This window comes from Rhinoderma darwinii, chromosome 3, assembly GCF_050947455.1.
Source record: "Rhinoderma darwinii isolate aRhiDar2 chromosome 3, aRhiDar2.hap1, whole genome shotgun sequence".
In the NCBI taxonomy this organism is placed as follows: domain Eukaryota; kingdom Metazoa; phylum Chordata; class Amphibia; order Anura; family Rhinodermatidae; genus Rhinoderma; species Rhinoderma darwinii.
This window is the reverse complement of record NC_134689.1, coordinates 273425045-273445644: the sequence shown is the minus strand read 5'-3', so window position 1 is coordinate 273445644 and position 20600 is coordinate 273425045. Positions and strand designations below refer to the sequence as shown.

The 20600-nt window shown below is 43.4% G+C and overlaps 1 protein-coding gene across 1 annotated transcript in view; it reads left to right on the top strand.

The window, feature by feature from the left end:
- LOC142748079 (G2/mitotic-specific cyclin-B2-like) overlaps positions 1-20600 on the top strand; it is a 58146-nt gene that overhangs the window by 25506 nt on the left and 12040 nt on the right. The window contains exons 4-6 of the mRNA XM_075855207.1: positions 18165-18329; positions 18855-19013; positions 19467-19703. Of these exons, the coding sequence (XP_075711322.1) occupies positions 18165-18329; positions 18855-19013; positions 19467-19703 (561 nt within the window). The remainder of the gene's footprint in view (positions 1-18164; positions 18330-18854; positions 19014-19466; positions 19704-20600) is intronic.

Here is a 20600-nt window from a genome sequence, read left to right as displayed (position 1 = left end):
GTCTGACTCCTACTATCTATGATTTGGTATATTTTGGGAAAACATAGTTTTACATTTAAAACGCATGCTGAGCCTATAATTGGTTCAGGACAAAACATATTGTCATTATATGCTAGTGGCTAAATGAAATCCAAATTAACGTCATATTGTAAACGATTGGCTGGAATCGAGCTGCTCCCACTTCAAAAGATTTTATTTTAATAGTTTGATGAATAAATGTCAGAAGGATTCTGAGCATACAAAGCTCGCTGTGTCAACTTTCAGAGATATATTTATGACCTATGATTTGAAACTGGATAAATTCACTGGAGGGCGGGTATCGGTTGACGTACCCATTACAAATCTAAGATATATATGTATGTATGTGTAATGGAATTGCCTGACACAGCTTCTTTGTCGACGCCCGTGGTTAATCCGTGTGCATCTGTGCCTAGGTCTGTTAGAGTGACTCGATCTGCTACCAATCAGGCTGGGAGGCTGAGGAGTGGGAGAACCTATCACAGCCTGGCCAGACGGAGCTAGATCCCGCCCTCTGTCTATTTATACCTTCATTTCCTGCTCCTCCAGTGCCTGTGTTTCTTTCCTGTTTCCTGGCTCTGCTGATCCTGCTATTATTATTGACCTTGCTTCATTTGGACCCTTGCTTTACTGACTACGCTTCTGCTCTGCGTTTGGTACCTCGTACACTCCTGGTTTGACTCTGCTCGTTCTCTACTCCTGTTGCTCACGGTGTTGCCGTGGGCAACTGCCCCATTTCCCTTAGCTTCTGTGTACCCTTGTCTGTTTGTCTGTCGTACACATATTGAGCGTAGGGACCGTCGCCCAGTTGTACACCGTCGCCTAGGACGGGCAGTGCAAGTAGGCAGGGACTGAGTGGCAGGTAGATGTCGTTCATTGGGAACTGTGCACAGTCTGGGCCCAGGTTCATAAGAACCTTGAGGCGTCCCAGAGCATCCAAAAGACTCAGGCAGATAAGAGACGTTCTACTAACCCCTTGTTTGTGGTCGGGGATCTGGTGTGGCTGTCCTCAAAAAATTTGTGCCTTAAAGTCCCGTCCAAAAAATTTGCTCCCCGGTATATAGGGCCGTACTAGATCATTGAGGTCCTTAACCCTGTCTCCTTCCAGCTGGAGTTACCCCTGTCCTTTCAGATACACAACGTGTTCCATGCCTCCCTCCTGAAAAGATGCTCCCCGAGCTTGGCTACCTCGAGGAAACCTCCGGTCCCTGTTCTCACTCTTGAAGGGGTAGAATTCGAGGTGGCCAAGATTGTGGACAACAGGATGGTACAGGACTCCCTCCAGTACCTGGTCCATTGGAGAGGTTACGGGCCTGAGAGGAGGACTTGGGTACCGGCCCGGGATGTTCACGCCGGGTTATTGCTCAGGAAGTTCCATCTTCGGTTCCCCAACAAGCCAGGTCCACCTAGGAAGGGTCCAGTGGCCCCTCATAAAAGGGGGGGTACTGTAATGGATTTGCCTGACCCACCTTCTTTGTCGACGCCCGTGGTTAATCAGCCTGCATCTGTGCCTAGGTCTGTTAGAGTGACTCGATCTGCTACCAATCAGGATGGGAGGCTGAGGAGTGGGAGAACCTATCACAGCCTGGCCAGACGGAGCTAGATCCCGCCCTCTGTCTATTTATACCTTCATTTCCTGCTCCTCCTCCAGTGCCTGTGATGCTTTCCTTTTTCCTGGCTCTGCTGCTCCTGCTATTATTATTGACCTTGCTTCATTTGGACCCTGGCTTTACTGACTAAGCTTCTGCTCTACGTTTGGTACCTCGTACACTCCTGGTTTGACTCTGCTCGTTCTCTACTCCCTGTTGCTCACGGTGTTGCCGTGGGCAACTGCCCCATTTCCCTTAGCTTCTGTGTACCCTTGTCTGTTTGTCTGTCGTACACATATGGAGCGTAGGGACCGTCGCCCAGTTGTACGCCGTCGCCTAGGACGGGCCGTGCAAGTAGGCAGGGACTGAGTGGCGGGTAGATTAGGGCTCACCTGTCTGTCTCCCTGCCCCGTCATTACAGTATGTGTATATATACAGTGAAGGAAATAATTATTTGATACCTTGCTGATTTTGTAAGTTTGCCCACTGTCAAAGTCATGAACAGTCTAGAATTTTTAGGCTAGGTTAATTTTACCAGCGAGAGATAGATTATATAAAAAAAAAAAAAACAGAAAATCACATTGTCAAAATAATATATATTTATTTGTATTGTGCACAGAGAAATAAGTATTTGATCCCCTACCAACCATTAAGAGTTCAGCCTCCTCCAGACCAGTTACACGCTCCAAATCAACTTGGTGCCTGCATTAAAGACAGCTGTCTTAAATGGTCACCTGTATAAAAGACTCCTGTCCACAGACTCAATGAATCAGTCTGACTCTAACCTCTACAACATGGGCAAGACCAAAGAGCTTTCTAAGGATGTCAGGGACAAGATCATAGACCTGCACAAGGCTGGAATGGGCTACAAAACCATAAGTAAGACGCTGGGTGAGAAGGAGACAACTGTTGGTGCAATAGTAAGAAAATGGAGGACATACAAAATGACTGTCAATCGACATCGATCTGGGGCTCCATGCAAAATCTCACCTCGTGGGGTATCCTTGATCCTGAGGAAGGTGAGAGCTCAGCTGAAAACTACACGGGGGGAACTTGTTAATGATCTCAAGGCAGCTGGGACCAGAGTCACCAAGAAAACCATTGGTAACACATTACACCGTAATGGATTAAAATCCTGCAGTGCCCGCAAGGTCCCCCTGCTCAAGAAGGCACATGTACAGGCCCGTCTGAAGTTTGCAAATGAACATCTGGATGATTCTGAGAGTGATTGGGAGAAGGTGCTGTGGTCAGATGAGACTCAAATTTAGCTCTTTGGCATTAAAGGGAACCTGTCAACAGCATTTTAGCTATAAAGCGAGCAATACCTGGTGAAAGTGGGTGAAAAATCATTGTCATCTAAGCTATAAATATGTTCTAAGTAAGCTCTGTACCTTTAGTATTCCGTCTTTCAGTGGTCCCACGCCGTATGCAAATGAGCAGAAAAGAGTCAAATCTTCATCTGAAAAGAGTCAGATTTTCATTCCTCCAGCATTCACGCTGTGCTGTCTTATACTGACACATTAACGTTACTGAAGTGTCTTGACAGTGAATAGACATTCCTTCCAGCCAGGACGGGATGTCTATTCACAATCCCGACACTTCGGTAACGTTTGTGTGGGACTTACAGCAGGGCAAAGCGTAATCGCGTTGTAACCTGTCATTTACAGCGTGATCTCAAGAGATTACGCTTGCTCTGCTGTAAGTCCCACACAAACGTTACCAAAGTGTCAGGATTGTGAATAGACATCCCGTCCAGGCTGGAAGGAATGTCTATTCACTGTCAAGACACTTCAGTAACGTTAATGTGTCAGTATAAGACAGCACAGCGTGAATAACGCAGTGTCACTATGCGCTGAGTAGAAAGTGTATGATGATGATTGGTCAGCGTCATACACTTCTCTTTGCAACACCCACTTGGTCAAAAGTAAAAACACGCCCAGTTGGGCATTAAGAAACTAATTAGCATAAAGCTAAAATCGCTCATAACGTGGTAAAAATAGATTGTTTTCCTAAATATAAAACACTGCTGTCACCTACATTACAGCGCCCATCGACTTATGTAGGAGAGAGAGCAGCTTTAAGTGTCCTGTCGCCACATTATAAGTGACTCACCGGTGACGTCTCAGATTCTAGTTCTTTATCTCCATCCAGTTCAGACCTCTAAGACTTCTCCTGGCCACAGCCCATTTCTGCAGTTTGCCGCTCAGACGTCTTCAGTTTCTCACTTCTCAAACATTTCTACACCTATAAACAAAAATAAAGTTCTCATTATACCTCACACTACGCCCCTAAATATAATAGCCCCATACACTGCACCTCTAATTATAATCGCACCATACACTGTTTCCCACACACACACCATGGCCCCTGTAGATAGTACCTGCCATAGAGTGCCCTGTAGATGTTGCCCCCTGTAGATAGTGCCCCCATATTGCCTACTCCTGTATATAGTGTCCCACATATAGCTCCCCCTATAGTGCTCCACAGATAGCCCACCCCTGTACATAGTGCTCCACAGATAGCCCACCCCTGTACATAGTGCTCCACAGATAGCCCACCCCTGTATATAGTGCTCCCCAGATAGCTCACCCCTGTATATAGTGCTCCACAGATAGCCCACCCCTGTATACAGTGCTCCACAGATAGCCCACCCCTGTATATAGTGCTCCACAGATAGCCCACCCCTGTATATAGTTCTCCACAGATAGCCCACCCCTGTACATAGTGCTCCACAGTTAGCCCACCCCTGTCTATAGCCCCCTGTAGATATAGCCCACCCCTGTATATAGTGGTCCACATATAGCCCACCCCAGTATATAGCCCCCCCTGTAGATAGAGCCCGCCGTAGATAAAGCCCCCCTCGTATATAATGGCACACACTTTTTTTTTAAATTAGGATTAAAAAAACAAACTAAACAAACTCACCTTAATCTTGTTCCAGCACCGTCTGGCGGCAATGGAGACCAGCTCTCTTCTGCGCAGGTCTTCTGGGGTTGAGCGATGCAAGCAGCGCGATGACGTGATTGCGACGCTTGCTTCTATGGAAGGCGCTGATTGGCAGGGCAGAATGACTTTCCCTGTCAATCAGCGGGACATACCCCCGGCCGCCCCGGACAGCGGGACACTCTCCGGCTGAATCTGGGACGGTTGGGAGGTATAAGATAGATAATAGATAGATATGAGATGGACGGACCTACGGACATGTTAATTCTTCCTGACCGCCCACTTTCTTTTGAGGTCAGGCGGTGCAGGTCCCGAGCCTACAACGATGTATTTTGGCGTCGCTGTAGGAGAGGCTGAAGAGCGCTCGTGTGAGCGCTCATCCTCTAAGTAAGAGGTGTAACTTACAGCTCCTGATCTTAGAGCAGCCTCCTGAACACAGCTGTGGTCGGAAAACATTCGGACCCCAGCTGTTTAACACTTTGATTACCGTGGTCCATGACCGTGGCATGATCAAAGGGAATTCCCCTCTTTGATTGCATCACCAGCATACCGGTGATGTGATCAAACACCGCGGAATCCCTCTGCAGTCAGCCCTGGGGACCTACAGCAGCCGCAAAAAGAATGTGCCTGGAGACACAAGAGTTTCTACAATCAAAAACGAATGTCCTTTATTTTACGATTTTAGAAACACTAGTGTTCCCAGGCACTAAATTGTTTTACACTGTGTACTCACCACTGTCCTGTGTTTTCCTGTGCTCTGCTCCTGTCTGTCTTCTCCCTCTCTCCAGGCAGACTGCTGCATCATGGATGGTGCGGTGCTGGCGCCACCTCTAAGTTGCGCCCGGGACACATGCCCCGCCTGTCCCCCCTAGCTACGCCCCTGCTTTAGGCCTTCGCACAGTGCAGATTTGCTACAGATTTTGCATGCATGGTTTTAAGCCAAAACCAGAACTGGATCCAGGAGAGCAGACCTATAAGACCTTCCTTTATATATTCTATTTAGATTCTGTTTCTTGTTTTGGCTTAAAAAAAATACATGCAAAACCTGCACCAAATTTGTACTGTGTGAACAAGGCCTCATGGTGCCTGGAAAACATCCTAATAAGGCCAGCTTCACACGAACGTGTCCGTTTTGCGTCCACAAAATACAGAGCGTTTTTCCTGCGTTAGTTCTGTGTGCCATCAGTGTGTGTTCTGTGTGCCATCAGTTTTTGATGTTCGTGTTGGTGCGCATTTTATTAATTTTTTTCCTCTGCATTTCTTTAGCAACTGGTGCGTGAATCACGGACTGCACACCGATCACGTCCGTGTTCTGTCCATGATTTTCACGCACCCATTGACTTCAATGGGTGCGTGGTGCGCAAAAACGCACCAAAATAGGACATGCATGCGGTTTTATGCAATTTACACACGCTGCGTGGAAAACAATGCATGTCTGACTGTCCCCATTGAATTTCATAGGTCCATGTGGTGTCCGTTAAAATAAGACAGCACACGGACGTGAAGTGCACATGTCTGAATAAGGCCTAAAAAGGAGGTTCCAAAATACACAAGGTGCTCCTGTGTTGTTGGCAGGGGCGTAGCTAAAGTCTCATGGGCCCGAGTGCAAAAATTCAGCTTGGGCCTCCCCAACACCACCATCATCAGACACCTGCGTGCGCCTATGCCCAGATGCCTTGCCCAACAGCCCCCACAGTATAATGCCCCCACACAGTATAATGCTCCCATTTCTGCCCCCACACAGTATAATGCCCAATAACGTATAATGCCCCCCCATAACAGCCCCATACCGTATAATGCTCCCCATATCGGCTCCCACAGTATAATGCCCCACATAGCTGCCCCCATACATTATAGTGTCCCCCATATCCGCTCCCCATACAGTATAATGCCCCCATATGAGCTTCCCATACAGTATAATGCCCCCATATGAGCTTCCCATACAGTATAATGCCCCCCATATGAGCTCCCCAGACAGTATAATGCCCCTGCATATCAGCTCCCCATACTGTATAATACCCCTCCATATCAGCTCCCCATACAGTATAATTCCCCCCATATCAGCCCCCCATATAGTATAATTCCCCCATGCCATATCAGCCCCCCCATACAGTATAATGCCCCCATATGTGCATAATAGAAAAATGGCATAATCACTTAGCTATCCTCGTTCCCACGCCGGGTGGAGGATCCTTCGCCGCCTCCGGTGTGTGCTATGAGTGACTCGGCATCCCGCCAGCCTGTGTCGAGCCTCTCAGGGCACAGTGATTGCTGGATGAAGGAAACGTCAGCTCCTTGCTCCAGCATTGAATGGAACTGGGACCACAGTGAGTGACTCGCGACCCCCGGAGGTCTTCACGCGAATCCCCAGGGGGACGCGATCCACAGTGTGTAATGTAGTGTGCAGTTTGCAGTGGAGAGAGGAGGGGGGCTGTAATTTAACGAGGCCCCCCCTCCACCGCAAACCGCACAATACATTATAAGGCAGCACAACACAATACATTACAAGGCAACACAATACAACGCTACACAATACATTACAATACAGACTCTGAAGCTCAGCTGGAGTCCTCCGCATCGGCTCTTCCACTGCACTGGCTGGAAGACGTGTCACGTGACAACACGGTCAAATGGTACACCAAGTGTACCACGTGACCGTAACCAGGAAGCGCCGGCTTCACGGCACAGATTTATTTAACAAGCATGTGGTATGGCAACGGGGGCCCATGGGCCCCTCAGGCTTAGGGACCCGGTCGCAACTGCGACCGCTGCGACCCCTATAGCTACGCCGCTGGTTGTTGGAGTCAAGTCGCACTCTAGGACCACATATGGGTTATTTCTAAAAACTGCACAGTCCGGATAATCCATGAGTTACATTTTCCTGCTAACACCTGAGGTGTTCTAGAAAGAATGGATTAAAATTGAATATATGCAAAAAAAAATTACTTTTACATTTCCCCTCCGCTGTGCTTTAATTCCTGTGAAACCGCTACGGGGTTAAAGGGGTTGTCTCACGACAGACGTTTATGGCATATCCACAGGGACTCAAACCCGTTTCACGAACAGGGGTACCCAACCCTGTCTCTGCCTGCTGAGGCAGCTTTTTCTGTAACTTAGAAGTAACAGAAATAGCACAGCTTGCTTCTGTAAGGCTATGTACACACGCAAACTCAAACGTCTGAAAATGCGGAGCTGTTTTCAAGGGAATAAGGGTATGTTCACACGGCCTATTTACGGACGTAATTCGGGCGTTTTTGCCCCGAATTACGTCTGAAAATAGCGCCTCAATAGCGCTGACAAACATCTGCCCATTGAAAGCAATGGGCAGACGTTTGTCTGTTCACACGAGGCGTATATTTACGCGCCGCTGTCAAATGACGGCGCGTAAATAGACGCCCGCGTAGAAGAAGTGACCTGTCACTTCTTTGGCCGTAATTGGAGCCGCTATTCATTGACTCCAATGAATAGCAGCGCTAATTACGGCCGTAATTGACGCGGCGTTCAAGCGCCTGCACATGCCGGTACGGCTGAAATTACGGGGATGTTTTCAGGCTGAAACATCCCCGTAATTTCAGCCGTTACGGACCCCCGCCGTGTGAACATACCCTAAAACTCCTGATTTTCAGACGTTTTTTTAAGCAACTCCCGTTTTTTGTGGCGTTTTTTACGCCCGTTTTTGGAGCCGTTTTTTAATGAAAAACGGCTCCAAAAAATGTCCCAAGAAGTTACATAGTTTGTACGGTTGAAAAAAGACACATGTCCATCAAGTTCAACCAAGGGATGGGAAAGGGGAAGTAAAAACTTTCTACACATAGGAGCTAATATTTTTTTCTTCTAGGAAATTATCTAAGCCTTTTTTAAAGCCATCTACTGTCCCTGCTGTGACCAGCTCCTGCGGTGACTATTCCATAGATTCACAGTAAAGAAGGCTTGTCGCCTCTGCAGGTTAAACCTTTTTCCAGACAGAGGGAGTACCCCCTTGTTTTTTTAGGGGTTTTTACATGGAACAGGATTTCACCATATTTTTTGTATGTGCCATTCATATATTTATATAAGTTAATCATGTCCCCCCTTAGTCGTCTTTTTTCAAGGCTAAATAGGTTTAATGCTATTAATCTTTCCTCATAACTTAGATTCTCCATGCCCCTTATTAGTTTCGTTGCTCTTCTTTGTATTTTTTCCAACTCCAGGGCATCCTTTCTATGAACTGGAGCCCAGAACTGGACTGCATATTCTAGATGAGGCCTCACTAATGCTTTGTAAAGTGGTAATATTACATCCCTGTCCCGCGAGTCAATGCCTCTTTTAATACACGACAATATCTTGCTGGCCTTTGAAGCAGCTGATTGACATTGCATGCTGTTATTTAGTTTATGATTTACAAGTACACCCAGATCTTTCTCAACAAGTGACTCCCCCAGTGTAGCTCCCCCTAGGACATATGATGCATGCAGGTTGTTGGTACCCAGATGCATAATGTTACATTTATCTACATTAAACTTAATTTGCCGAGTGGACGCCCAAACACTCAATTTGTTTAAATCCGCTTGCAATTCACGAACATCTTCCATAGTCTGAACTATATTACATAGCTTGGTGTCATCTGCAAAAATAGAAATAGTGCTATTAATCCCATCCTCTAAATCATTAATAAATAAGTTGAATAATAGTGGTCCAAGCACTGAACCCTGGGGTACACCACTTATAACCGGTGACCATTCAGAGTAGGAATCATTGACCACAACTCTGGATATGGTCCTTGAGCCAATTCTCAATCCAATTACAAACTATACTTTCTAAACCTATAGTCCTTAATTTACCCATTAATGTCCAAGAGAAGGTGTATGGGCAGTACTGTAGAACAAAAACCTCCAGGGCATAAGGGTGCAGGCCTCCAGAGATCCGACTTGTAAATTCCCAATGGTATACAAATGTAAGGAGAAAGAGGCAGCACTCCAAGGTTCAAAAAAGTAGGTTGTTTATTCACCCATCAGTGAAAAAGGTGCAGTGAAAAATGTGCAACGTTTCAGCTGCTTTGTCAAGCTGCTTGACAGGCTGCATTGTGCAGCTGAAACGTTGCAACTTTTTCACTGCACCTTTTTCACTGATGGGTGAATAAACTACCTACTTTTTTGAACCTTGGAGTGCTGCCTCTTTCTCCTTACATTAATTTACCCATTAGACATCTATGGGGGACAGTGTCAAATGCCTTTGCAAAGTCCAAAAACACTATATCCACAGCGGCCCTTCTGTCTAGGCTTCTGCTCACCTCTTCATAAAAACAAATCAGGTTGGTTTGACATCTTCTGTCCTTAGTAAAACCGTGCTGGCTGTCACTTATAATACTATTTATTGTCACATAATTCTGTATATAGTCCCTCAATAGCCCCTCAAACATTTTCCCCACAATTGATGTTAAGCTTACTGGTCTATAATAACCCTAGAGCCCTTTATGAAAATAGGCACCACATTTGCCCTGCGCCAGTGCCTTGGCACTATACCAGTCTTGAGAGAATCTCTAAATATTATGAAGAGGGGGGACAGAAATAACTGAACTAAGCTCCTTAAGAACACTAGGGTGTAACCCATCTTGTCCCGGGGCCTTGTGTACGTTTATTTTATTTAGCTTGCACCATATCTACATTCATCCAATTCAGTATATCAACTGATATATTAACAGCACTTGCAGGGGCTACATCAGCTGCTCTTTCTTCTGTTGTATATACAGAGCGAAAGAACCCATTTAGTAACTCTGCCTTCTCTTGATCCCCTGTGACCAACTCCCCATTACCACTATCTAGGGGTCCTACATGTTCAGACCTTGGCTTTTTTGCATTTATATGCTTGAAGAATTTTTGGGGATATGTTTTACTATCCTTGGCCAACTGCCTTTCATTTTGTACTTTTGCTGATTTTATTACCTTTTTACAGATTTTATTAAGCTCTTTATATTTTACAAAGGCTACAGCTGTACCTTCAGATTTGTATTTTGCAAATGCCCTTTTTTTGTGTCACGTATTGCCCTTTTTACAGAAGGTGTAGCCATGTGGGGTTTCATTTTAGTCGTTTATACTTATAGGAATAAATTTTGCAGTATAATTACCCAAAGTAGATTTGAAAATCTCCCATTTATCATTTGTACCATTATTTGACATTAGTTCTTCCCAGTCTATATACTGAATTGCAGCCCTCATCTTGGGGAAATTGGCCTTCTTAAAAGTAAGTGTTTTTGCCCTCCCAGCCTGTTTGTTTTTTACAGTATAGGTAAAATGTAACTATATTGTGATCACTGTTACCGAGGATTTCACGAACGTTGACATTCCCAATAAGCTCTGCATTATTAGAAATGACCAGATCCAACAGAGCTTCACCTCTAGTCGGGTCTTCCACAAACTGGCCCATAAAATGTTAACTTAAAAGTTAACTTAATTTTAATTTTAACTTAAAAGTTGAAGCCGAACCATGACACCAATTAATATCCCGGTAATTAAAATCTCCCAGTATCACTACAGTACCCGCCTGTGCAGCCCGCCCCATCTGTTTATATAGCTGACCTTCCATCTCCTCAGTTATATTGGGGGGGGGGGGGGGTCTATAGATTACCCCAAAAGTAATTTTTTCAGTGTTTACCTCCCTTTGTAATTCCACCCACAGGGTTTCAACCTCCTCACAATCTACACCCTCTAATGTCTCATTCACATTCTCCTTCATATCGCTTCTCACATACAGACATACACCACCACCTTTCCTATTCGCCCTGTCTTTCCGAAAATGTGTGAAACCCTGTGGATTTACAGCGCAATCATGTGAAGAGTTCAGCCATGTTTCAGCAACACCAACTATATCTATATTTTCTTCCAGTACCAAGGCCTCCAGCTCCCCCATTTTAATTGCTAGACTTCTGGCATTTGTGAACATACACTTTAACTTGCCTTTAAATGTTTCCCTTTCAGTATCAGAAATGTGATTATTTGACATTATTTGGGCTTTTTTATTTACACTGCTGTTTTGTAATGAAAGGATCTCCTTATCTTGTTGCCTAGTCCCCTCCCCACCGTCTGTTTCTCCCCCCACGATTATAGTCTAACCCCTCTCTAACCTAACTACCCCATTATTTTCTACATTGGCCTCCCTCCTCAGCCCTAGTTTAAACACTCCGCCACTCAAGCTACCTAAGTGACATGCACTTCTTTTTCGTGGGCGTCTTTTTACGAGCCATTTTGGAAAACGAGGCATAAAGAAATGGCGCGTCATAACAGAACGCTGTATTTCCCATTGAAATCAATGGAGAGATGTTTATAGGCGTTCTACTTTTCTGATTCTTCAGCCGTTTTTCGGGATGTTTACATCAGAACTGAATTTGTCCCTAAAATGTTTTATTTTGTTTTGGAAATTTTTTAGGGAGGGGGATGAGCATGTTTTACAGGGAATGCCTGCTGCAGGCCCTGTTCACGCTGAGTTTTTTTTAAACATTTTTCCTGCGGAAACCGTGGCAAAAAACTTCTGAAATTGCTTCCCATTGATTTCAATGGGAGGTGGAGGTGTTTTTTTCCCACGAGGGGAAAAAAACGCTCGCAGGACAAAGAAGCGACATGCCCTATCTTGAGGGATTTTCCGCCTCAAATTCCCCTTTGAAATCAATGGGAGATGGAAAAAACTCAGCAAATGGCCGCTGTGCTTTTTTACATGTTTTATGGCAAAAAACGCTCGCGTATTTCTCTTTTACCAGTTGAAGAAAGAGGTTAAAAACAAAGTGGCAAAAAAACGTGTCAGCCTGTGGTGCAAAAAAACGTAAAAAAAAAAACTGGCCCCATTTTTTCCCAGGCAGATTTTTCTGCCTGCAAAAAACTCTGTGTGATCTAGGCCCAAATGCAAGTTTTGAAAATAAAACAACCAATACAGAAATTTGCCAACAACTAGTATATATTTAGATATATATTTCTAAGAATCATTTTTTCCATAACAAAGTTGCACATACTCTAAGGCCTCATGCATACGACCGTAGCCATGTGCACAGCCGTGATTTCCGGGTCGGTCGGCCACGGAGTGACAGCCGCGAGTCACCCACAAATCGCGGGCTGTGCACATGGCCGCGGCCATTATTTTCAATTAGCCCGGACCGCAGAACACGGCCGTAATAAGGCTTGCCCGTTCTTTCTGCGGTCCTTGCTCCGGGGCCATGCACGGACCGTGAAAACCACGGTTGTGTGCATGGCCCCATAGGAATGAATGGGGCCGCAATTCTCCCGTGGATTTTCGGGGGAATTGCGGCCGCAAAAGCACGTTCGTGTGCATGAGGCCTTCGTTCTCGGCTTGCTGTCAAGTGGAGAACTGACACTTTTTGGAAACTACACCCCTCAAGGAATCTATCTAGGGGTATATTGAGCATTTAGACACACAGGTCTTTTGCAGAACTTGAAACGTGAAAATAAAAATCTATTTTTTCCCCAATGTATTTATTTTAAATTTTATAAAGCAATTTTTCCTGAGTACGACAATACCCCATATGTGGACAAAACCTGCTGTTTGGAAACACAGCGGGGCTCAGAAAGGCAGGAGCAATAGTTGGCATACAGATTTTGCTGGATTGTTTTTTAGGCGCCATGTTGAATTTCAGAGCCCCTCAGGCACCAGCACAGTGGAAACCCCTGAGAAGTGACTCCATTTTGGAAACTACACCCCTCAGGGCATTCATCTAGGGGTGTATTGAGCGTTTAACCCCACAGGTGTTTAATAGATTTTATTAGAATTAGGCAGTGAAAAAGAAAAATTGCAACTTTTTTTTTTTCCTAATTTTTTTTAGTTAACTCCTAATTTTTCAAAGGGTAATATGAGAAAAAATACCACAGTTTGTTACTCATTTTCTTTAGAGTATGACAAGACCCCATATGTAGCCCTAAACTGCTGTTTGGGCACATGGAAGGGCTCAGAAGGGAAAAAGCGCCATTTGGCTTTTAGAGCGCAGTTTTTGCTGGATTGGGTGTTTGGGTGCAATGTCAATTTGCAAAGCCCCTGAGATACCAGAGTACAGTAGAAATCTTCGAAGGGACCTAATTTTGGAAACTATACCCCTCAAGGCATTTATCTTTTGCCTGGTCATATGACAGGGCTCAGAAGTGAAAAAGCACCATGCACATTTGAAGCCTACTTTGGTGATTTTTCACAGCATTGTTCACAATTGTAGGGCTCTGAGGTCAAATAGTAAAACATACCCCCGAGAAGTGACACTCCTTTTGGAAACTACACCCAACAAGGCATTTTTTAAGGTGTATAGTGAGCATTTTTACCCCACAGGTGTTTGTTGTTTTTTTAGTAGAAATTAATGCGCAGCTGATGGTGAAAATTGCCATTTTTCCACAGATGTAATTTCAGTGTGTTGCCCAGTTCGTGCCACTATAAAAAGACAGTTCTCTAATTCTTATGCTAGGTTTCCTGGCTTTAGAAGCACCCTACATGTGGTCATAATCTTTTGCCTGGACATACAACTGTGTTCAGGAATGAAAAAACACCACTTCTAGACTGCTAACATCGTTCTACCTCTTACAAATAGACTCTCTCTTAAAGGGGTTTTCACATGAGGGACTTTTATGACATATCCACAGGATATGTCATAAATGTCAGATAGATGCGGGTCCCACCTCTGGGACCCACACCTATCTCTAGAACAGGGCCCCCTAAACCCAGTTCTAGCTTTCTGTGCTCACCCTGCCTCTCGGCCACTTACTGATTACATGGTCGGAAGTTATGGAAACTGCGTAACTCGCTGAGCTACGCTGCTTCTGTAAATCCCATCGTAGTGAATGACTGTTACGGAAGCAGCGTATTAGGGTTACTATGGCTATTCAGAACCACACCCTCCCGATCTGTCCCAAACCGTCTCCTCAACTTCCTGAGTTGATACTCCAGATCGGGGAATTCCTACTCTAAGGTAGCACCCTTAACTCAAGCATCATGGGGAAAATAATAATAATTAAAAAAAAAAAAGACACATTCAAAATGAGGTGGGAGAAAAAAAAATATATTATACTCAAAAACGCTTCGAATTTAGCCAATCCATAGTCATATGATTTCCAAAAAATGGAGTCTCTTGGTTATAGATGACCTGAAGTTTTGTTGGAAAAAGCAAGGAATACTTCAAGTTAGCCTTCAGAAGGCAAAATTTCACATCCATAAATTTCGGTCTTTCTTTCTATGTATCATAAGAGAAATCTGGAAAAATCCTTATTTGAGATCCTTTTAATTTAATTTTATTATTTGCAAGAATCATATCAGAAAGAAGAACTCTGGCCAAGATCGGTCTTGGACTAGAACCTGGTGCTGGTTTTTTAAGAGGGACTCGATGGTCCATCTCAATGGCGAACATATTTGATAGTGTCTTACTCCATAAATTCTGAGATCCATTTTGTTGGAAATGTTTTATAATCGTTCTCTTCTACTCCTTCAGGAAAACTAGGCAGCCTCACATTATTTCTACTTGACCTATCCTCAAAGCCTGTAATTTTAATAACAAGTTGTCTATTAGTTATTGTTACATTCTCATATTTCACCTTGATGTTTTGTAAAGTTTCAAAGGATTCAACTTCAGTGACCTGGATTCGTGTTTTATTTAAATCATCCCTAATTAGTGAAATAGAGCCATCTTGCATAGAAAGATCACTAATTGCAGAGCCCCACTTCTTTATTTCTCGTATAATCCCCATCTGAGATGGTTCTTCCAAATCATTTTGGGTCAACTATTTTTCAAACGCTTGGTTCTGTCACCGATCCTCCCCCACTACTTGTGTCTTCCTGAATATCCAAGTCCACCACTTCAACGTGTCTTTTGATGGCAACGTTTTTTGCTTTATTTTGTTTTGCTCTCACTACTGGTGATAATGATGGATTTGTTACTGCCTTATTATTAGAAGGGAAGAGCAAATACTTTTCCATCGGGTTCTCTTGATCTCTTGTCTTCAGTTTATACCCTAATACATCAGAGCCACCAGATCTTCTATCTGTTTGCGTAGTATATATATATATATATATATATTTTTGTATGCTCTATATTCTCAATGTAATAATTTTCTGTTAATTCCCTTTAGCAGTGTATTTCGTATCACAAAGGACTAGTTATTAATTTCCTTTGACACCACAGTCCAGTTTTGTCCTTATCAAAGCTCAGCCAGATCATGGAGTAGCCAGTAGCAATTAATTTCTTTATCAGTACTATGTGTACAGACTGCAATAGTCTCTGACGCATCTTCTGTTCACACACTGCATAATAAAAGTTACGGCCACAATTAACACTGGAATATTCCTATGGTGTGACAGTCCTATTTGGCCCTTATCCAAGCTCTGCCAAGTTTTTTAAGTCATCAGTAGCAAATAACATCTTTAACGGTGCTTTGTATACAGTCTACAATAATTCAGGGTTCTGCTTCACATAATGGTGACAGAGTATAGCCACGAGTTTCCAGTAATATATTATCAGCGTTTTCTCGATCACCTATTACTCCATGTGTATCAATAAAGGGGTCAAACAATAGATCTAGGCACGGTTATGCCCTAAATAGAACCATATATTTTAGATCTAATCAGAGCACAGCCAACTCGCATATCTTCTTGCCCCCCCCCTTTTTTTTCCAGGAACAAACAAACAAACAACCAGGTCGAAAGCCAAGGAAACTTTTAGGAGAGTACAAAGCTTAAACTGGGGGAATAACCAACAGCGTGGTCAATTTGATTCAGCCCTTGTCAGAGCTCAGCAAAATTACGTTTTCCTGTAATTTTACAGCACCAAAGGTGGACATTCTTCACCATAACAGTTAGGCACCATGCACACGACATTCATTTTGATCCGCAATTACGGACCAAATATTCTGTACAGTCAAAAATTTCCAGTAATATTTATCGGCGTTTTCACTATTGCCAGGCCAAGGGAACTCTACCATAATAATAATAAGTCATTGGAAGGGGAGATAGGAAGCAGAGCAATTGCAGTTTCTTCCACCCAGGGAGAGAACAAAGAGACAAGAGCCACTTACGGTCTAGTAACTGGTAAATTCCTGTGATGCCGCTGTTATCCGCGTTACTTAGTCACCGCTATATCATATCTTCTCGGCGTCCAGAATTTCTCCACTCTCTCTTCCCGTCAGAAACCTTTCCAGGGTATGATCTAAAGATAGACCCTTGGCAGACAAAAACCACTGCATTAGGTTGCGCAGATGTATAGATGCAGGCAGTCAGGAACACCGTGGCTCACCCCAGCACCATTGCTATGTGTATAGTGTGCATACACACGTTATCACGCTGGCGCTCGTTCCGCTCCACGCTCCCCACTTTTTTCATATTTTTTTTTACCATGTCCCCATATCTTAAGAGCCATAACTGTTTTTGGGGACGAGCTGTAGTTTTTATTGGTGCCATTTTGGGGTACATTCGACTATTTGATCACTGTTCTATTAAATTTTTTGGGGAGTCAAGATGACCAAAAAACAGTGATTCTGTTTTTTTTTTAATTAACTTGCAGGCTTGCACCACTGATCGCTATTCTAATACATTGCACTACCTATGAAGTGCAATGTATTAGAACTGTCAATTTTACACTGAGCAAGCCTATAATATGCTTCTGTATTTGGCAAACCAGGAAGTCATTGTTGTGTCAACCACAAACCACTTACATGCCGCGGTCGCTTTTGACCACAGCATCTAAGGTGTTAATCGGCGGGGATTGAAGCTAGCTTTGGTCCCTGTTACAGCTGACACCTGCTGGTGTATGTTGCATGTCGTTAAGGGGTTAAAGCTTGTCTAATTTATTGACATATGTTGGGACAAATTTATGATTGAATGTGCCGCCTTTGATAAATTTGTCTCCATATATATTACTGGCTTTATAGGGTAACTAAATGTTCAACAAACTTCTGACATGTCAGTGACTACAATAAAGTTTTGATTGGTGTGGGTCCGAGCACTGAGACCCCCACCAATGGCTAAAACAAAGTGTCAGAAGTGCTCGTGTGAGCGCTCAGCCGCTTAGTTTCTGTTCAACTTTTTACGGAAAGCCGATGTATCGGACTACGGGCTCAAAGACTTTCTGTTGAGCCCGTACTCTGCTACATTGATTTGCGGAAAAAGCTGAACAAACGTAGCGGCTGAGCGCTCACAAGGGCAGTTCTGACTCTTTGTTTTAGCGATTGGTGGGGGTCTCAGTGCTCGGACCCCACCAATCAAAACTTCTGACATGTCACTATGACATATCAGAAATTTGTTGAATGTTTAGTTACCCTTTAACTTTCATGCTGACTAAAGTAATGACCCTTTTTCTAGGCTCTGTGTGGAGTAGAGATGTAATTTTCTCTTTTTTGTGTCTTTTTACAAAAGTTGCATTTCATAAATGTGTCTAAATCCTGGAAGTGAGCCACGCCCACTTTGTGCTCTTACGAACTGACGTGGATGGTAGAGAATGGCTCTAAATTCTGGTGCAAATGGTTAATGTCACACAGCAGATCAGAGACTATTTTGGACTAAAATATACCAAATAAAGGTGGAAATACATTGATAAATCTGGGTCATAGTATCTGTACTGCATGATTAGTTTGTTTCTGTTGTACAAATGTGCTTAACTTCATCTTAAAGGTCCCCTTAAACACAGACATAACAATGAGGAATGAAGATGACCTCTGCCAAGCATTTTCTGAGATTCTCAATAATGTAGAAGATATTGATGCTGAAGACGCTGAGAATCCACAGATGTGCAGTGACTATGCAAAAGAGATCTATGCTTACCTGAAGGAGTTAGAGGTTTGCAATGTGGTTTGCTTATTCCAAAAATTACTAATTGGGCAGCTATAGATATAGATTTGATTTAGTGCAACTAGAAATGGTGTGATCCCTCTGCTGACTTCTGTAAATGTTTATTTTCCCTTTGAGTACTCAGTGGGCGGTCTCTTCCCGTTGTGCTGTGCTCTGAGCCAATCGTAGACCCGCTGCAGCTACCCCCCTTCCCGTCTTCTACCTACGATTTTACGCTCAAAGAATTTAGTAGAAACCGACAAGGTAATAAACATTTACAGAGAGCTTACAGGAAGTTAAAGAAGAGCTGCAGGCTGCTGGAAGATGCTACTTTCCCTAATGAGATGAGATTATTTATGAACTTTTTTTTTTGCCTTCTATTTTAAAGATTGGCATATACTAGTCAGTTTGAAAATCCATGCAACTAAGTGATTCATGTAATTAAGATCCCTAGAATGACAACGATGTTTCTTTAATTTGCAGACATTTAAATAAATAATGAGACCACTGTATATCTTATTTTGTTAAATTAAGGTCAAGCAGTCTGTTCGTCCTAATTATCTGCAAGGAATGGAGGTGAATGAACGTATGAGAGCCATCCTCATAGACTGGTTAATGCAAGTGCACTACAAGTTCCAGCTACTCCAAGAGACTTTGTACATGGCTATTGCAATTATGGACCGCTTCCTTCAAGTAGGACTAACATTTTTGGTTTTCAATCAAAATGTTGATTTTTTTCCCCCCCTGCCAGGCCCCATTCGCACATTCAAAGTTTTTATCCGCAAGTACGGATTCATAATAGCGGATAAAATACTGACACATTCATATCTATGGGCCACGTACACCTTCCCTTATATTTCCAGTTGTGTGTTCCGGGCCCTAGAAATGAGCCGCAAAAAAATAGGACGTCCTATTTTTCGCATTTACGGACTGTGCTCCTATACTAATTACTGTGAGCACGGTCAAATATGGATGACACTCCACGGCTCATAAATACTGCATGAACGTGTGCATGGGGCCTTACTGTAATACATATATAAGTGGTTGTAATGGGTCTGTGAGAAATACTTTTACTCTAGGTAGTCTTTAAAGGTTCGGGGGAAATACATTTACTCTTTAAATTGTAACTTTTGGAATGTTTTCAAGGTTCATCCTATCCAACGGAATAAGCTCCAACTGGTGGGAGTTTCATCACTTTTTATAGCATCAAAATATGAAGAAATGTATTATCCAGAGATTGCAGACTTTGTCTATGTAACCGACAATACTTACTCCAAAGCTGAAATTCAAGAAATGGAGAGAACAATACTAGATAAACTGAGTTTTAACCTGGGAAGACCATTACCGCTTCACTTCCTTCGGAGAGCATCAAGGTGTTGCCATGTATGTTTCTGCTTGTGGCTTTTGAATTCTTAAGGGGTTGTCCACTTTTTTTTTTTGTATTTATGCCATAAATGCCTTTTGTAGAGAAAAGAGGGAGTGTCACTCACCCAGTTTGCCGTTTTCTTTTTTCTTTTACTGCTCATAAATAACGGAAAGACAAAGGTTGTGACAGGCAACATCTGATTCGCAAAAACGCTTTCTCAAGGCGCTTTCTCAAGGCTTGAGAAAGCGTGTTTTTGTGAAACAGCTGTTGCCTGTCAGTCTCAGTCTTTCCCCGTTATTTATGAGCAATAAAATAAAGAAGAAAACGGAAAACTGGGTGTGCCGTTCTTTTCTTTAAGAAAACATGCTTTTAGTCTCTTCACTTTAATTTTAAGTTCTACTTTCCATGCTCGATCTGTAACATGATTTAACATAATTGCTGTGTACATAGTTTCCCATGCCTGCACATGCACAGACTACAGCTGGCCATACGTTTTAGATACCTGTCGACCAGACTCTCGTTCAGCCAACAGCTATTCCTCCCGACTACACCATAAGCATACAACCTTTGCTCGGCTGAGCATGGATGTGTTCTTAGGGAGAAAGCCGCTGTCCGTCTAATCTGGCAGTGTCTTATGTAATAACAATCAAAAGGATTGGGAATGTTGACGGCAGATGTTGGGAGTGTCGGAGTAACTTGTAGTAAGTGTTCTTATCCTTGCTCTCTGTTGGGCTAGCTAAATTAAGTGGCTTGTGATATAAGTGGAGTTATTAAACCAGATTGTGTTGCTGTGTTCTTGTGTGATACTGTGGGATAACTGAATTGAGTGCTTGCAAATAGAAACTAGCAAAACTGCCACAATTTAAAAAAACTTTTTTTCTTTTGCAGCTTCTTTCCTGCTGAGCAGCTGACTA